This window comes from Narcine bancroftii, chromosome 5, assembly GCF_036971445.1.
Source record: "Narcine bancroftii isolate sNarBan1 chromosome 5, sNarBan1.hap1, whole genome shotgun sequence".
NCBI classification, from domain to species: Eukaryota; Metazoa; Chordata; class Chondrichthyes; order Torpediniformes; family Narcinidae; genus Narcine; species Narcine bancroftii.
This window is the reverse complement of record NC_091473.1, coordinates 401,978-418,109: the sequence shown is the minus strand read 5'-3', so window position 1 is coordinate 418,109 and position 16,132 is coordinate 401,978. Positions and strand designations below refer to the sequence as shown.

Here is a 16,132-nt window from a genome sequence, read left to right as displayed (position 1 = left end):
CCCAGACAGAGGAGATGTGGCAAAATTGTTCCCCATGGTAGGGGAAATCAAGGCCAAGAGGGCACAAATTCAGGACTGAGGGGTGCTTATTTAAAACGGAGATACAGAGGAATTTTTTAGCCAGAGTGGTGGATCTCTGGAATTTGCTGCCATAAGTTGCTGTGGAGGTCAGGTTGTTGGGTGCATTTACAACAGAGATCAATAGGTATCTGAATAGTCAGTGTATCAAAGGTTATGGGGAGAACATTGGGGAGTGAGGCTGAGTGGGAGAATGGATCAGTTCATGATGGAATGGCAGGGCAGACTTGATGGACCAAATAATCTACTTCTACTCTATTTTTACAGTTTTACAGCTCAAATGGAATGAGTGGTTAAAGGCATGACAGTCAGCCTACATCAGTTCCTGTGCTCTACAATTCAACGATTCTATGCTTTTGAAATCCATCGAGATTTCAAAACAAGCTCATGAAAGAGTGATGAGACAAAGACAAATCTGAAAAAAAAATTAGAAATGGCTGTTTTATGGATGAAGGGTTCTGGGATCTCAATGATAATAAAGCCAGAGAAGACACCACACATATGGGCTACAGGGCTTCAATGCTAAAGTACTTATGCTGCTCTTGGGCCTTAACCATACAACCATATAACCATTTACGGAGTGGAAACAGGCCACATCGGCCTTTCGAGTCCACACCGGTTCACTAGAACTTGTCCCAAACTTATTCTTCAAATCTTTTCACCTGGCTGTCAGCATAGAACAACACAGCTTCAATCCAATCAACAATCTAAACCTACTCAACAAATGAAGTTAAACCTTCCCAACCTCACACCTAGATCCCTCCATTTCTTTTACCCATACACTTATCTAAGTTTTTTTTTAAAATGTCCCTACTGTACCAGCCTCCACCACCACCCCAGCAACACATTCAGAGTTTCCATGCCACTTCTTATATTTGACAGAGCTCGTGGCCTCATTTTTTTCTAACCAGCATGCAAAACATCTTACATTACCTTGACTTTTTTTGTACATACACCATTCAGCAGGGTCACCAATGTTCTCATCTATATACTCACAGAACTCTTTGATACCAAGAAGGACCCATGACAGGAGGTGGAATTAAGCATCAAGTCAATTGTACTACCAAGAAGGACCCATGACAGGAGGTGGAATTAAGCATCAAGTCAATTGTACCACCAACATGGACCCCTATGCCTCTTCTAACAGTTCCCCATTCCAAATCCTCTTCCCTCCACGCCACCTGGCTTCCACCCTCCCTCCATATCCCCCGCTCAATATCCACTACACACACACTCCACCTCATTCCACAACCCTCCTCCACAGTTTCCCTTCCTCCCCAGCCCCCTCCCTTCCTAGCTCCAAATACCTCCCCAATCCCATCCTCCTCACCCCCTCCTCCCCTTAACTCCCTCCCCCTCCGAAACCCTACCTCCACCGTACCCTCTCCTCCCTCTGCACTCTTCCTCCCCACTACCTCCTACATCCCTCCCTACCCTACCCCCCTCCCTAACTGCTTCCTCGCCCACCCTACCCCCTCCCCACTCTCCAACCCCTCTCGCCGACCCTACCCCCTCCCCACTCTCCCACCCCTCTCGCCGACCCTACCCCCTCCCCACCCTTCCCCCTCCCCACCCTTCCCCCTCCCCACCCTTCCCCCTCCCCATCCTACCCCCTCCCATCCTACCCCCTCCCATCCTACCCCCTCCCATCCTACCCCCTCCCATCCTACCCCCTCCCATCCTACCCCCTCCCATCCTACCCCCTCCCATCCTACCCCCTCCCATCCTACCCCCTCCCTCACCCCTTATCCTCTTCCTCCATCCTCTCCCCACCCCTTATCCTCTTCTTCCATCCTTTCCCCATCACACCCTTCACTCCCCACTCTTTCCCCACACCCACCTCCCCTTCCTTCTCTCCCTCCACATATCTCAAACGCACATTCTTACCTGCTCCACTTCCTCCGCCATCTCGAGATTCGAATCCGCGCAAGCGCACTGATCGTCTTCACGGCGGGCCGCGCAAACGCACTGTTGGGCCACCTGGCGGACTGCGCAAGCGCACTGTTGGGCCACCCGGCGGGCTGCGCAAGCGCACTGTTGGGCCACCCGGCGGGCCGCGCAAACGTACACACCGCCCTCACGGAGAGCCGCGCAAACGCAAATTTCGCATTTTAAAGTTTAGTAAATCCGGGTGGGGGTTGACGGCGAAGATCTTTCTCTCTTTCACTTCGAATTATGCAACTGCGATTTGCCCATGCGCAGACCGACGGTGGGGGGGGGGGGGGGGGGGTCCACTGTGCACATGCGCAGAGCGACGAGCGGTGCTGCTGAACCGTTGCCAAGCATGTCGTTGTGTAACCGGGGAGGGAGGAAGGTTCCCTAGTCATCTTACAGAACGGATCGGAAGAATCTGGGAATAACACCTCATATCTTCTCTAAACTTGCATCAGGCGTAAGGATGGTCAAAAGGAAAGGATCGACTGAGTCTGCAGCCCAAACTGACAGCAAAAGAGCGAGAGAGGAGAGAACGAAACGGGCCAAAGAGCACGCAGCCAGCAGAGCAAAACCTGCGGAGCATCTGCATTCTGGTAACTGGACTAAAGTTGCATATCTTTGATAAAGTTTCAAGTAGATGGTGGCTCTGAACAAATGCAATGCAGTTTTTACCCTTTAGATCCCTGAACAATCACTACTTTATCTAAAGCCGCTTTCAGGTGGCCAGACTACCCCCCCCCCCCCCCCCGATGTAACGCCGCCTATTCTACCCCAATGCATAGGGGGAGACCCCCTGAAAGTGGAGAACCCGGCCAGGAGGAGCACTTACCTGACCCTCCTCCTGTCGGTATAATCTGCGGCTCTGAGAATTCTTTCCCCCCCCCCCTCCCCCCCCTCCTCTCCCCCCCCTCCTCTCCCCCCCCTCCTCTCCCCCCCCTCCTCTCCCCCCCCTCCTCTCCCCCCCCTCCTCTCCCCCCCCTCCTCTCCCCCCCTCCTCTCCCCCCCTCCTCTCCCCCCCTCCTCTCCCCCCCCTCCTCTCCCCCCCCTCCTCTCCCCCCCTCCTCTCCCCCCCCTCCTCTCCCCCCCCCTCCTCTCCCCCCCCTCCTCTCCCCCCCTCCTCTCCCCCCCCTCCTCTCCCCCCCCTCCTCTCCCCCCCCCTCTCCCCCCCCTCCTCTCCCCCCCTCCCCCCCTCCTCTCCCCCTCCCCCCTCCTCTCCCCCCTCCTCTCCCCCCCTCCTCTCCCCCCCTCCTCTCCCCCCCTCCTCTCCCCCCCTCCTCTCCCCCCCTCCTCTCCCCCCCTCCTCTCCCCCCCTCCTCTCCCCCCCTCCTCTCCCCCCCTCCTCTCCCCCCCTCCTCTCCCCCCTCCTCTCCCCCCTCCCCCCTCCTCTCCCCCCTCCCCCCTCCTCTCCCCCCTCCCCCCTCCTCTCCCCCCTCCCCCCTCCTCTCCCCCCTCCCCCCTCCTCTCCCCCCTCCCCCCTCCTCTCCCCCCTCCCCCCCTCCCTCCCCCCCTCCTCTCCCCCCTCCTCTCCCCCCCTCCTCTCCCCCCCTCTCCCCCTCCTCTCCCCCCCTCTCCCCCCTCCTCTCCCCCCCTCTCCCCCCTCCTCTCCCCCCTCCTCTCCCCCCCCTCCCCCCCTCCCCCCCTCCCCCCCTCCTCTCCCCCCTTCCCCCCCTCCTCTCCCCCTCCTCTCCCCCCCCTCCTCTCCCCCCCCTCCTCTCCCCCCTCCTCTCCCCCCTCCTCTCCCCCCCTCCTCTCCCCCCCTCCTCTCCCCCCCCTCTCCCCCCCTCCTCTCCCCCCCCTCTCCCCCCCCTCTCCCCCCCTCCCTCCCCCCCTCCTCTCCCCCTCCTCTCCCCCCCCTCCCCCCCTCCCCCCCTCCTCTCCCCCCCTCCCCCCCTTCCCCCCTCCTCTCCCCCCCCTCCCCCCCTCCTCTCCCCCCCCTCCCCCCCTCCTCTCCCCCCCCTCCTCTCCCCCCCCTCACCTGAAAGCAGCAGAGGGGCTACGGCCGCAGTCCACAGGAGCCGGCGTTCACTCGGACTGGTGACAGAAAGGCGTCTTCTCCACGGCCACCTGAACGTCCTGGCTGCCGGCGCATTATCTGCGTCCGAGCACCTGAAAGCGGCTTATGAGGCGATTTGAGACTGAAATAAAAAGCTGCACTTTATCGGAATCAGGTTTGTTGTCATGAAATCTGGTGTTTAAATGTATTCTGTGAATAAAAGAATTTAAAAAATGAACAATTATTGCAATAAAGTGAGGTCATGTCTGTAGTTCAGTGCCCATTCAGAATGATGGTCTTAATGGAGTGAAGACTGACGCTCATGATGGCACTGGCCAAGTTCACGACTCTCTGTAGACTTTTCTGTAGAGAGTGTTCTGCACAGGACAAGTGTTCCTGTAGAAATTTGGTGACATACCAAATCTCCTCAAACTCCTAACGGAGTATAGGCACTGGCTTTCCATCTCCATGATGGCACATGACAGCACCAAAAACAGGCCCTTCAGGTTTAGGCTGAGCAGTTCTGCCTCGTCCCATTAACTGGCACCCAGTCCATCACCTTCCCATCAACGTAACTGTCAAATTTTTCTTAAATGTTAAAATTGGGTCCGCATTCAACATGATGGTCCCAGGATAGGAATTCAGCAATGTTGACAACCAGGAATTTCCTGGCCCCTTGATGAGAACTAGTTGGTGTTCACCCAGCTTCCCCTTCTTGAAGTCCCATGATCAATTCATTAGTTTTACTGATGTTGAATGCAAGGTGGTTGTTGTGACATCACTTAACCTGTTAATCTATCCTGCTTCTCTACACTTTCTCATTGCTGTCTGTGATTCTGTTGCCGACCGTAGATGGCATTTGAATTGTGCCGAGTCTCACAGTTAGGAATGTAGAGAAAGTAGAGCAGTGGGCTAAACACCCATCCTTGAGGTGTGCCTATGTTGATTGTCCAGCAGCATTACAGTGCAAACCACTTTACCAAATAAATAAAAATAGTGCACAAAAAGTCAGGCTAAGGCAGTGTCTTTGGTTCAGTGATCATTCGGGAATGTGATGGGAAGAAGCTGTCCTCGTGCTACTGAGTGCTCATCTTTAGGCTGCTGTACCTTTTTCCTGATGTAGCAGAGTGAAGAGGGGATAGCCTGCGAGGGGTGGGGGGGAAAGGAGAGTCCTTGTGGATAGATGCTGCTTTCTTAAGACACCGTCTCTTGTAAATGTCCTCGATGGAGTGAAGACTGGTGCCCGTGATGTTGCGGGCCGATTTAACAACCCTCTGTAATTGTTTTCTTGTCCTGAGCATTGGCACCTCCGTACCAGACAGTAAGGCAACCAGCCAGACTGCTTTCCACAGTGCACCTGACTTTGGCGACATAGCGAATCTCCTCATATTCCTCACAAAGTATAACTGCTGGCAAGCCTTCTATGTGATTGCATCGACGTGGAGGTTCTAGGACAGATTCTCAGAGATGTTGACACCCAGGAATTTTGAAGTTCTTGACCCTCTCCACTTGTGACCCCACGATGAGGTCTGGTTCACGTTCTCCTGATTTCATCCTGAATTTCACAATCAACTCTTTGGTTTTGCTAACATTTACACCATTCAACTATCTGATCTATATCCCTCCTGTACTCTTCCTCATTGCCATCTGTGATTCTGCAGACAACCATGATGTCACCATATTGTAGAGAGCATTTGAATTGAGCGAAACCACACAGTTGCGAATACAGAGTGAATAGTGCAGTGGGCTAAGTACACCTTGAGCTGCACTTGTGTTGATTGTCAGTGAGGAAGAGACATTATTACAGGTACCAATCTGCACGATGAGGAAGTCGAGGATCCCGTTGCAGAGGGAATAGCACTTTACAAGGTGATATTAACAACCATTTGAAGCCAATTAAGTATGCAATCACCGATGAAACACAAACACAGCAAATCTGTGTCCAATAAGATTGCAAAAAACACAGTCTGGGATTATGCCCATATAATCTGTTTTGGAAGCTGTTTGTTCTGGGATGAATGTGCTCTGCATTAGTTGAGATGACTCCTGTTCTTCAAAGTAGAATATAGAGATTTTAGAGATTAGATGTTCAGATTGTGTTTAAGAAATGAGTGGGGGTTAATTATAGGCAACCAACCAGTATGTGTATACCAATTCAGGAAATTAGGGGTTCAAGTAATGGGGGCATTAGGCTAGATGTCCAATTGGAGGGAATGAGGTGGAGGAGAAATTGATGGAGTGAAAATGAGATAGTTTGTATTGTAAGGATGGGCTGGCTCAGTAGTGAGTATGGAACGATCTTCCAGATGCAGCAATGGAGATGGGGACAATTGCAATGTTCCAAAGATATTTGGACAGTGATTTGTAAAGGAAAAGTTGAGAGGAAGATGAGCCAAAAGGAGGCAAATGTAAACTAGCTTGGGAAGGTAACCTGTTTGGTATGGACAAGTTTGGTTTGTTGGGGGAGTCACGTGATGGAGTAGTGGCCGGTCGGGAAAACCAGCCCTCTCCAGAAAAATAGGAAAAAAGTTAGGAAAAGACAAAGCACAACAAAAATAAAATATAAGATTAAGTTACAGAGAAGAGAAAGAAGATGGCAACCAAGGAGGAGAAAGTAAAAACAACCGAAAAAAAAAAAAAGTAGAAAAGTCACCGGAGAAGAAAAAAGAAGGCCTTAACTACTTGAAGGAACAGGGAGCTGTGGTGGCGAGGAGCGCCAGATCCCTGAGGTTAGTGCCTGCCCTGCGGAGTCGCGACCTCCTGATCGGTGGACTTCAAAAATGGCTCTCGGACCCAAACAAAAGTGCGCAATCAAAGGAAAAAGAGGACACCAATGGGAGGGGGGCTCAGCAGAGGAGCGGGCAGCCACAGCAAGAACAGCTGAGGGACACCTGACACCAGGGCACTCAGCTGGAGGACGAGAAAAGGGGCAGAGGAGGGAGTGAGGAAACAGATGAGGGAGAAAGATGGAGGGGTGACCGACAAGGGATCAACAACAGGAGGCCCGACAGACGAGTACCCCAGGAGGGGAAGACCAACAGCAAGAGGAGACCCGACAAAGAGATACAAGCAGCTCATCAGAAAAACAGAAAAGACACGGACACAAAGAAGAGAAGAAGAAGAAGAAGACACAAACACAGGTACAGACACAGAAGAAGAGGAAGAAGAAGACCAAGATCTTCACAGAGAAATTGAAGGTAAAACTGAAGGACAGAATATAGATAAATCTTTTTGTGAAGAACAAATGAGATCATTAAAAGAATGGTTAACATTAGAATTTAGTGCAATTAAAAGGAAAATGAAAAGAGCAGAAGATAAAATGCAAAGTTTAGACCTGGTCATGATAGAAATAGGGAAAAGAGTAGAGAATGTGGAAGAGTGGGAAACAGCTGTAGAAATGGAAGTAAATGACTTAAGAGGAAAATTGGAAGAAAGTGACAAAAATTTTTTTTTGCTACAGCTAAGGCTATCATAATGAATCTTTTTTGTGCTTTATCCAATTTGAGGCCTAATTCTTTACTACTTATGTTACTTAAAAGAAAGATCTCTGGAGAAATTAAACATGGTATTGAATCTAAGGAAAAGGCTTCTAATGACACCAGTCAGCCATTTTGGAACTCATCAAGAACCTTATTTTCGGAGGAGTCACGTGATGGAGTAGTGGCCGGACGGTGAACTCCAGCCCTCTCCAGAAAAGTCGGGAAAAACAAGAGAAAACACAAAGGCACAGAAATAAAAGTTACAGAAAAGTGAGTATAAAGGTGGAAAGAAGATGGCGACAAAAAAAGAAAAGTCGAAAGCAACGGTAAGAAGAGAGGAAGAGAAGACAAAGGAGGAAAAAGGTGAAGGCCTTACCTGTCCGAAGAGGCCCGCTGCGGAGAGAGAAACCCGCTCCCTCAGGTCGGTAAATAATGGACTACAAAAATGGCTCGCAGAGCCGAGTAAAAGTGCGCAACCGCGCATGCGCGAAACTTCGCGCATGCGCGATGCGAATGAAAAAATACACACTGACGGGAGGGGGGACCAGCTGGGGAGTCGATCTCCACAGCCGGCAACGACAGCTGCAGAACACCTGCAGCAAGAAGAGACCACAGAAGACAATAGAAACAAGAAAGAAGAGGAGGAAAGGGCAACAAAGAAACAACAGACGGTCAACCCAGAGGAAGAAGAAGAGGAAGAGTATGGTGAAATAGAAGAAGAAAAGAAAGGCAAGGTAAAGGATATACTTGCTCTTATTAAAGGATACATGGAGTCATTTAAAGAATGGCAAACACAGGAATTTAAGGATTTAAGAAAAAGAATAAACAACACAGAAGAGAAAATAAATAAAATGGAGATGACCTTAACAGAAATGGGAAAGAAAATGGACAAGATGGAAGAGCGGGCAGTAGCAGCAGAAATGGAGGTAGAAGACTTAAAAAAGAAATTGGAGAAATCTAATAAAAAAACTAAAGAGACACAAGAACTACTAGCTCAAAAAATAGATACAATGGAAAACCATAACAGAAGAAATAACATAAAGATAGTGGGCCTTAAGGAAGATGAAGAAGGCAAGAATATGAGGGAGTTTATAAAAGTGGATCCCTAAGACCCTAGGATGTCCAGAACTACAGCAAGAATTGGAAATAGAAAGGGCACATAGAGTATTGGCCTCTAAACCACAACCACAACAAAAACCAAGATCTATTGTAGTAAAATTCCTAAGATATACTACAAGAGAAAAGGTACTGGAGAAGACAATGGAAAAAGTAAGAGAGGGCAACAAACCACTGGAGTATAAAGGGCAAAAAATCTTCATTTATCCAGATATAAGTTTTGAACTCCTAAAGAAGAGAAAAGAGTTCAATACAGCAAAGGCGATTTTATGGAAGAAAGGGTATAAATTTATACTAAAGCATCCAGCGGTATTGAAAATATTTATTCCAGGACAACAAAACAGACTATTCTCGGATCCAGAAGAAGCACGAAAATTTGCAGAACAATTACAAAAATAGACTGAGGGAGGAAGACGGGTAATGAGAGTTAAAATGATCACGATTGATATGAATGTGGGTAAAGACAAAAATAGACTGAGGGATGAAGATGGGTAATGAGAGTAAAAATGATCACGATTGATATGTATGCGGGTAAAGAGGTATAAGAGTGAATAGAGACAATGTGCATACGTGAAAGTATCTAATTAGAGGAAAACATAGATAGTATAGACAAGAATTAATAAGGGAAGGTAATGGAATAGAGAGAATAAGGAGGGAATTAAAAGAGTGACCTTTGTGACATATGAAAAGTGAAATCTTTTCTGGGGGAGGCGGGGTGGGGGGAAATAGCGGTCACTGCAAAATCAGTTGACGCTTGCGAGTGGATTCGCAAATCCAAATGGAGAGGGGAGATGTGGTTGTCCGACAAGGGATAAAGGACAACTCAGGAGGTGAAGGGGAGATTGGGGATAAATAAGATAGAAATAGGAGAATAAGGAAAATGTTGGATGTTGTAGGAATGTTGTCTTATAAAGAGTTGAAAATAAGAAAACAGAAATGGAAAAGGAGGAAAGGTAATGATGGAAAAACGGAAAGAGAAGATAAACAAAATATAAAAGGGCTACGCTGAACTATATGTCTTTAAATATTAATGGAATACATAACCAAATTAAAAGGAATAAACTACCAAATTTAAATGAATAAATGTATTCCATTAGAAAAAATAACATATTGGTTAAGAAATAATATTGAAATATTCGAACAAGTATAGGAGCCTTACATTAAATACAATAGCGAAAACCTACCGGGGACAAACATTACCTAAGTTGATGGAAGGAGAAGGAAAGAAAAGAATGGACTCAGTAGAATTTCTGGTGTAATTTTGTTGAATGACAACATTGTCTGACTGGCTTAATGCAACCTAGATTGTATACCTAAAATGGATGAGAGGGGGGGGTGGGGAGAAAAAGTCACTGTATATGTGTGAAAAAGAAATTGTGTATATCATGGCTAATGTGATTTATGGTGTGAAAAATAAAAAAATTAAAAAAATAAAAAAAAAGAACCTTATTTTCAAAAAAGTGAAGAATGAAAACCGGAGTAAACTGGAAAAAAATGTAAATTGGATCAGCACGTTTGCAGATGACACTAAGATTGGAGATGTTGTGGACAGCAAGAAGGCTTTCAAAGTTTGCAGAGGGATTTGGACCAGCAAGAAAAATGGGCTGAAAAATGGCAAATGGCATTTAATGCAGAGAAGTGTGAGGAAGGACAAACCAAGGTAGGACGTACATGGTCAATGGTAGGGCACTGAGGAGTGTGGTAGAACAGAGGCATCTGGGAATACAGATACTTAATTGTGGCATCACAGGTAGATGGGTTTGTAAAGAGAGCTTTTGCATATTTGTCATAAATCAAAATATTGAGTACAGGAGTTGGGATGTTATGGTGATGTTGTATAAGACATTGCTGAGGCCAAATTTGGAGTATTGTGTGCAGTTTTAGTCACCTAACTACAGGAAAAAAAATCAATAAAATTGAAAGAATGCACAGAAAATTGACTCGGATGTTGCCTGGACTTGAGGAACTGAGTTACAGGGAAAACTTAAACAGGTTGGGACTTTATTCCCTGGAGCATAGAAGAATTACAGGAGATTAAATTGAGGTATTCAAAATTATGATGGGTATAGAAAGAGTAAATGCAATTAGGCTTTTACGACCGAGGTTAGGTGAGATACAAACCTGACGACGTGGATTAAGGGTGAAAGGGGAGAAGATTATGGGGAACTTTTGGGTGAATTTTTTCACACAGGGTGGTGGGAGTGTGGGACGAGCTGCCATCTGAAGTGGTGAATGTGGGCTCAATTTTAACATTTAAGAAAAATTTGGACAGGTACATGGATGGGTGGGGTATGGAGGGATATGAACTGGATGCAGGTCAATGGGACTGGTCAGAGTAATAGTTTGGCATAGACTAGCAGGGCTGAAGGGCCTGTTTCTGTGCTGTAATATACTATAATTCTATGGTAATGACTTACTAAATTTACAGAATACGCCAAAATGGGTGGTATTGTGGTAAAGAAGGTTATCTGAGATCACAACAGGATCTAGAGGATTCTCAACGGGGGTCCTTTGGCCCCCTTGGGGACCACTGCACGTGTTAGTAAAAGCCTTGTTTTCTCTTCATCTCGCGTAATATAGATATTTTAAATGTTTTTTTTGTGCAGTCGGTAGGAGAGAAAAGCGGAAGAAATCAAAATGTGACTGCTTCACAGGGAAGGGGGCTCATAAACTTTGAGCAGAGACCTAAAGAGGCTGTAGCCAAACAAAATGTTGAGCATTGCTGTTCTAGATCATCGAGGAAAATGGGCCAAGGAACAGCAGATGGAACTTAACATGGACAATGTGAGATGTTACAGTTTGGCAGGTTAAACGATGGTTCCTAGAGACTGGGTGGCACAGGAAGCCAGTGTGCAGCTGCTGTCAGCGGTTAAGAAAGTAAACGGTATATTACAAAGAAGCGTGGTCACAAGAAGGAAGGTGTGTTCTTAGTCAGATGCAGCTGCAAGCTTGGGTACTGTTGTGGTCTCCTTACTGAATAAAGATTGTGTAATGGAGTCAACAGATTGGTTCTGGGGATGGCGGGTCTGACTAAACAGTGAGAGATTGAGTGCACTGGAACTGTGTTCTTTGGAGTTTGGAAGAATGAACAAAAATTTAGGGAATTCGTATGGGTCTGATGGAGGTGCAACTGTAACAGCAGCGCTGCCACTGGTGCAGACCCAGGGAGAGCAGAGATAGAATGCTACTCTGAAGGATTCAACCCCTACCTGGTCTTAATGCCAATGACTCTGTACAGGCCTTAAACAGCCTGTTAAAGGATGTGTTTGTAAGTAAAATCCTGCATCCACGAGAACTGTGCCCAAGATGGCCACATCTGTGCTCAGTGGTGGCCAAGAGGAATTGCAGACTCTGGGAGCAGAGGACCAATGCAGGGTACCAAAAACAGGAAGAATGTTCCACCCACCCCACCCCCACACCCCCCTGCCACCTGAGAAGGAGAAGCAGAGGAGATGACTCTACAGGACGGTGACCACCGCAGCAGACCAGCGAGATGCACAGTGGCTGAGGGACTCACACAGGCTGCGGGCGACTTGCGATCAGAGGTCCAGCACAGACTGTGGGCTGCTAGAGACTAGCTCATGGGAAACAAATATCAAAGCCAGGAATCGAGAGTGTGCTGAGGGTAAGAAGGGGTCCCGAAGAGCCTCTGGCACTGAAGGCTTTCTGATCGTATCGGAGGTTTGGATCTGGAGCTTGAATTGCTAATGGATCAAACAGGAATCTGTGCGGCTGCAGAGGTTGCAGGAGTGCTGAAGGTGAATCCACAGACACTCGGTGACTCTGGAGAGATTCACTTTTGCTTCTCTTTCTCTCTTGCTCTAAGGGGTGTCAGGTGACACTAATGGCGACTTTTTGACTGCCTTACGAGAAACAAGTCAATTTCATGTAATATTACATGTGCTGGACTATTACATGACAATAAAGGAATCTTGATCTTGCTCTGTATAGGGACAAAAATCAGGAAAAGTTTCTTCACCTGGAGGATGGTGAATTCTCTCCTAATATAATGGGGGTTCATATTCTTGAGTTCATTGAAATTGGAGATCAAAAGATTTGTGGGTGTTGTGCGAAGCCTCAGAGATGGTAACAAAGCAGGAATTTGGAGGTGATTAGAAGATCACTTGAGAAAACAGATTTGAAACAAACATTGGTTTGGAGGCAATTCCATTTCCAGTCACCTAGCTATATAGAAAGGATGTGATGAGGCTAGAGAGGGTGCAGAAGACACACACAAGGATGTTGCCTGGATTGCAGAGTTTGAGTTATCAGGAGTGATTCGATAAACTCCATCTATTTTCCCTGGAGTGAAGAAGGCTGAGAGATGACATGATAAAGGCAATGATAAGATTCTCTTGTTCTAGGCCATTGAAGGTGAGAGGACGGAGGTTTAAAGGAGATCTGAGAGATAAATGTTTCACACAGAGGGTAGTCAGAATCTGGAATGAGCTGCCAGAGGAGATGATGGAGGCAGGAACTGGAACAAGATTGAATACACATCTGGACAGGTAGTTGAATGAGCAGGGAATGGAGAGAGATAGAATTGCTTCAGACAGATGGAATTAATGTCTAGAGGGGTGATGGTCAACATGGACAGGGTAGGCCAAAGGGCCTGTTTCTAACCTGTACAACTCGAAGACCACAACAATATTCTTGCTCGCTGGAGCTCCCTGGGGGAAATTCACTACAGAAAGGGATGTGAATGGTGCTGTTGAAATGTTGGTATTGTTCTAAATTCCATGGGTAAATCAGTCAATTTTACCTATAGCCATTTCCCAATGCCATATTCATTAGCACACAATTGTCATTTAATAAAACACCTGATTATTTGTTCGGTTCTGAAATCTCCTTCTACGTCTAAACAGATGACGACAGCCAGGACTTCGAAGCAGAAAAGCCTCAGCTGAAGGCCAAAGTGCGTGGAAAGAGAGCAGGTCAGCAAGCCTGCCCAATCATGGAGCATGAGAATGCACCAAAGAGAAAGCCTTCAAAGGGCAGGAGGAGAAGAGGAATGCCTCCGACCAAGGAGGGACTGGCAGGAGGAGCTTCCGCTGTTGTGAGGTAGGCTCCAGGCTATCTCTGGCTTCTGCAGTGAAATGGTCAGAACTTAAAGACATTGTTATTCAGGGCAGAAGGGAATTCAGAGAACAAAGAGGAACTACTTCTCCCAGAGAGGAGTGAATCTATGAAATGCTTTGCCCAAGGAAGCAGTGCAGGTTGCCTATAGTGGAATGTATTTAAGACTCTGATCGATAGGGTTTTTTTTGTATAATAGGGGGAATTAAGGATCATGGGGAACAGGGTGGGTAGGTGGAGCTGATCCACAACCAGATCAGCGCAGGCTCGACAGGCCTACTCTTGCCTCTGTTTCTGATGTTCTCATGACTTCCTGCAGCTAATATCACTTGAATGTGTACTTAAGCTGAGTTCAACTCTGTCACACTTGATGGCATCTGAACAATCAGGCTTTGGAAGCAGATGAACTAGAGTTTGTCTCTGTAGCCAACTGGGATCATTGCAGCAGGTCTGGTTATTATTCACATCAGGGTGGGTGACAGTGCTATTGAGAGTCAGAGACTGACAAAGCTAAGTAGTCCTTTAAACCAAGGTAGGGGATTAAAGATGACAGGGGAAGCGTTAAAGAGGACCCGAGGGACACTCTCTTCACCCAGAGGGTCTGTGGAACAAGCTACCAGAGAAAATTGTAGATACGGGGACAATTCAAGTTTCTTTTATTGTCATGTAATAAAACAGATGTAATATTACACAAAATTGCATTTTAGTCTTGTCGTAATGCAAAGATTTGCCAGCAGCAGGAAATTACTCGGTGCTCCTTACAGTCGGAGAAAGAGAAGCAGAAGCGTGCCTATGGATTCACCTCCAGCACTCCCACAGTCTCTGTGATGTCTCAGATTCCTGTTCAACCAATCGACAACCCGAGCTCCAGATCCTCACCTCCAACACAATCAGGAAGCCTTCAGTGCTCAAAGTCCATCGGGAGCCCCTCTCATTCTCAGCACCCTCTTGCATCCCAGTTCAATTATCTGGTATCCTTTCAGCCAGTCTCCAGCAGTTCACTGCCTGGTGTGTGTCCTTTGACCCCCCAGGTCACCAGTAACCCACAGCCTACATGGGTTCCGCACCTAGAGTCGCCAGCAGCCTGCCTCCTGTGTGTTTTTCAGCCACAGAGCTTCTGTCTCGTCCTGTCGTTGTGGTCACCACCATGCTTCTCCTTCTTAAACAGGAGGGTGTTCTCCCCATTTTCTCTAGCCCTGCACAAGTCTTCTGCTTCCCTGGAGTCTGCAACTACCAGCACAGGCACTGCCATCTTGGCCCAGACCCTGCGGTTGCAGAATTTTAAAATAAAACACCATCAGTTCCTTTAACGGGCGGTTTAAAACCTGCGCGGAGCCATCGGTGACACGACTGGGCAGTATCACCCTGAAGAGTAGCACTGTGTCTCCCCTCCCCACTCTTCCAAGGTCTGTGGCAGCGCTGCTGTTGCAGCAGCTCCAACAGTGTTTAAAAGACCTTTTGATAGATGCATGGATAGGTAAGGTTTAGAGGGAAATGGGCCGAATGCAGGCAAATTGAATGAGCTTGGTCGACAGAGAGAAGTTGTACTGAAGGGCCTGCTTCTGAGCTCTATAATGCTATAACAATCATCTGAGGGGCTGCAAGCACTCGGCATGAGCAAGGGACAAATGCCTGGTTATTATGCATGATCATGGTTGCAATGACATTGGATGTCCCCCTATGATCTCCTGTGTGTCAGTTTGACAGGCCAAGAGGAGGAGGAAGGTAGTTCATGGGAGGAGAGTGAAGACGAGTGGGAAGAAGTGGAAGGTGAGTGATCTGTTTCCTTTGCTCTCCAACAGCCTGCACAAATTCAACACAGCATAAGGAGTAGGTGTCTAAATTGTACCAATGGGGTGTGTGATGGGACAATGTGGAGGGAGTTTCACCCTGTGTCTGACCCTGGAAATATGTGATGCAACGGTGTAGAAGGAGCTTCACCCTGTCTCTCACCCTGGGAATGTGTGATGAGAGAGCTTAACTCTGTCTGACCCTGGGAGTGTGTGATGGGATGGTGTAGAGGGAACTTCACCCTGTGTCTGACCCTGGGAGCGTGTGATGGGACAGTGTGGAGGGAGCTTCACTCTGTATCTGACCCTGGGAATGTGTGATGGGACAGTGTGGAGGGAGCTTAACTCTGTGTCTGTCCCTGGGAATGTGTGATGGGATAGTGTGGAGGGAACTTCACCCTGTGTCTGACCCTGGGAGTGCGTGATGGGACAGTGTGGAGGGAGCTTCACCCTGTGAGTGTGTGATGAGATGCACAGAGGGATCTTAAGACTGTCTGATCCTGGGAGTGTGTGATGAGACAATGTACTGTAAAGGGAGCTTAACTCTGTCTGACCCTTGGAGAGTGTATGATGTGATGGTGTGGAAGGAGTGTGTGATGGGACAGTGTCGAGGCAGTCATTGCCTGCTGCCTTGGGAGCCCTGGTTACAGAGCTGGTTGTCATTT

The 16,132-nt window shown here is 47.7% G+C and overlaps 2 protein-coding genes across 8 annotated transcripts in view; one reads left to right on the top strand and one right to left on the bottom strand.

Moving 5' to 3' along the window:
- The window catches only part of lsm3 (LSM3 homolog, U6 small nuclear RNA and mRNA degradation associated), a 55,000-nt gene extending 52,932 nt beyond the window's left edge, over positions 1–2,068 (bottom strand). Inside the window, exon 1 of the mRNA XM_069936245.1 lies at positions 1,966–2,068. Within this exon, the coding sequence (XP_069792346.1) occupies positions 1,966–1,986 (21 nt within the window). The 5' untranslated portion in view covers positions 1,987–2,068. The remainder of the gene's footprint in view (positions 1–1,965) is intronic.
- A 264-nt stretch (positions 2,069–2,332) lies between these two features.
- xpc (xeroderma pigmentosum, complementation group C) overlaps positions 2,333–16,132 on the top strand; it is a 50,125-nt gene continuing 36,325 nt past the window's right edge. For all 7 annotated transcript variants that reach the window (XM_069936507.1, XM_069936505.1, XM_069936504.1 and 4 more), the window contains exons 1-3: positions 2,333–2,606; positions 13,467–13,662; positions 15,377–15,447. In XM_069936507.1, coding sequence (XP_069792608.1) covers positions 2,477–2,606; positions 13,467–13,662; positions 15,377–15,447 — 397 coding nt within the window. In that variant the 5' untranslated portion in view covers positions 2,333–2,476. The remainder of the gene's footprint in view (positions 2,607–13,466; positions 13,663–15,376; positions 15,448–16,132) is intronic.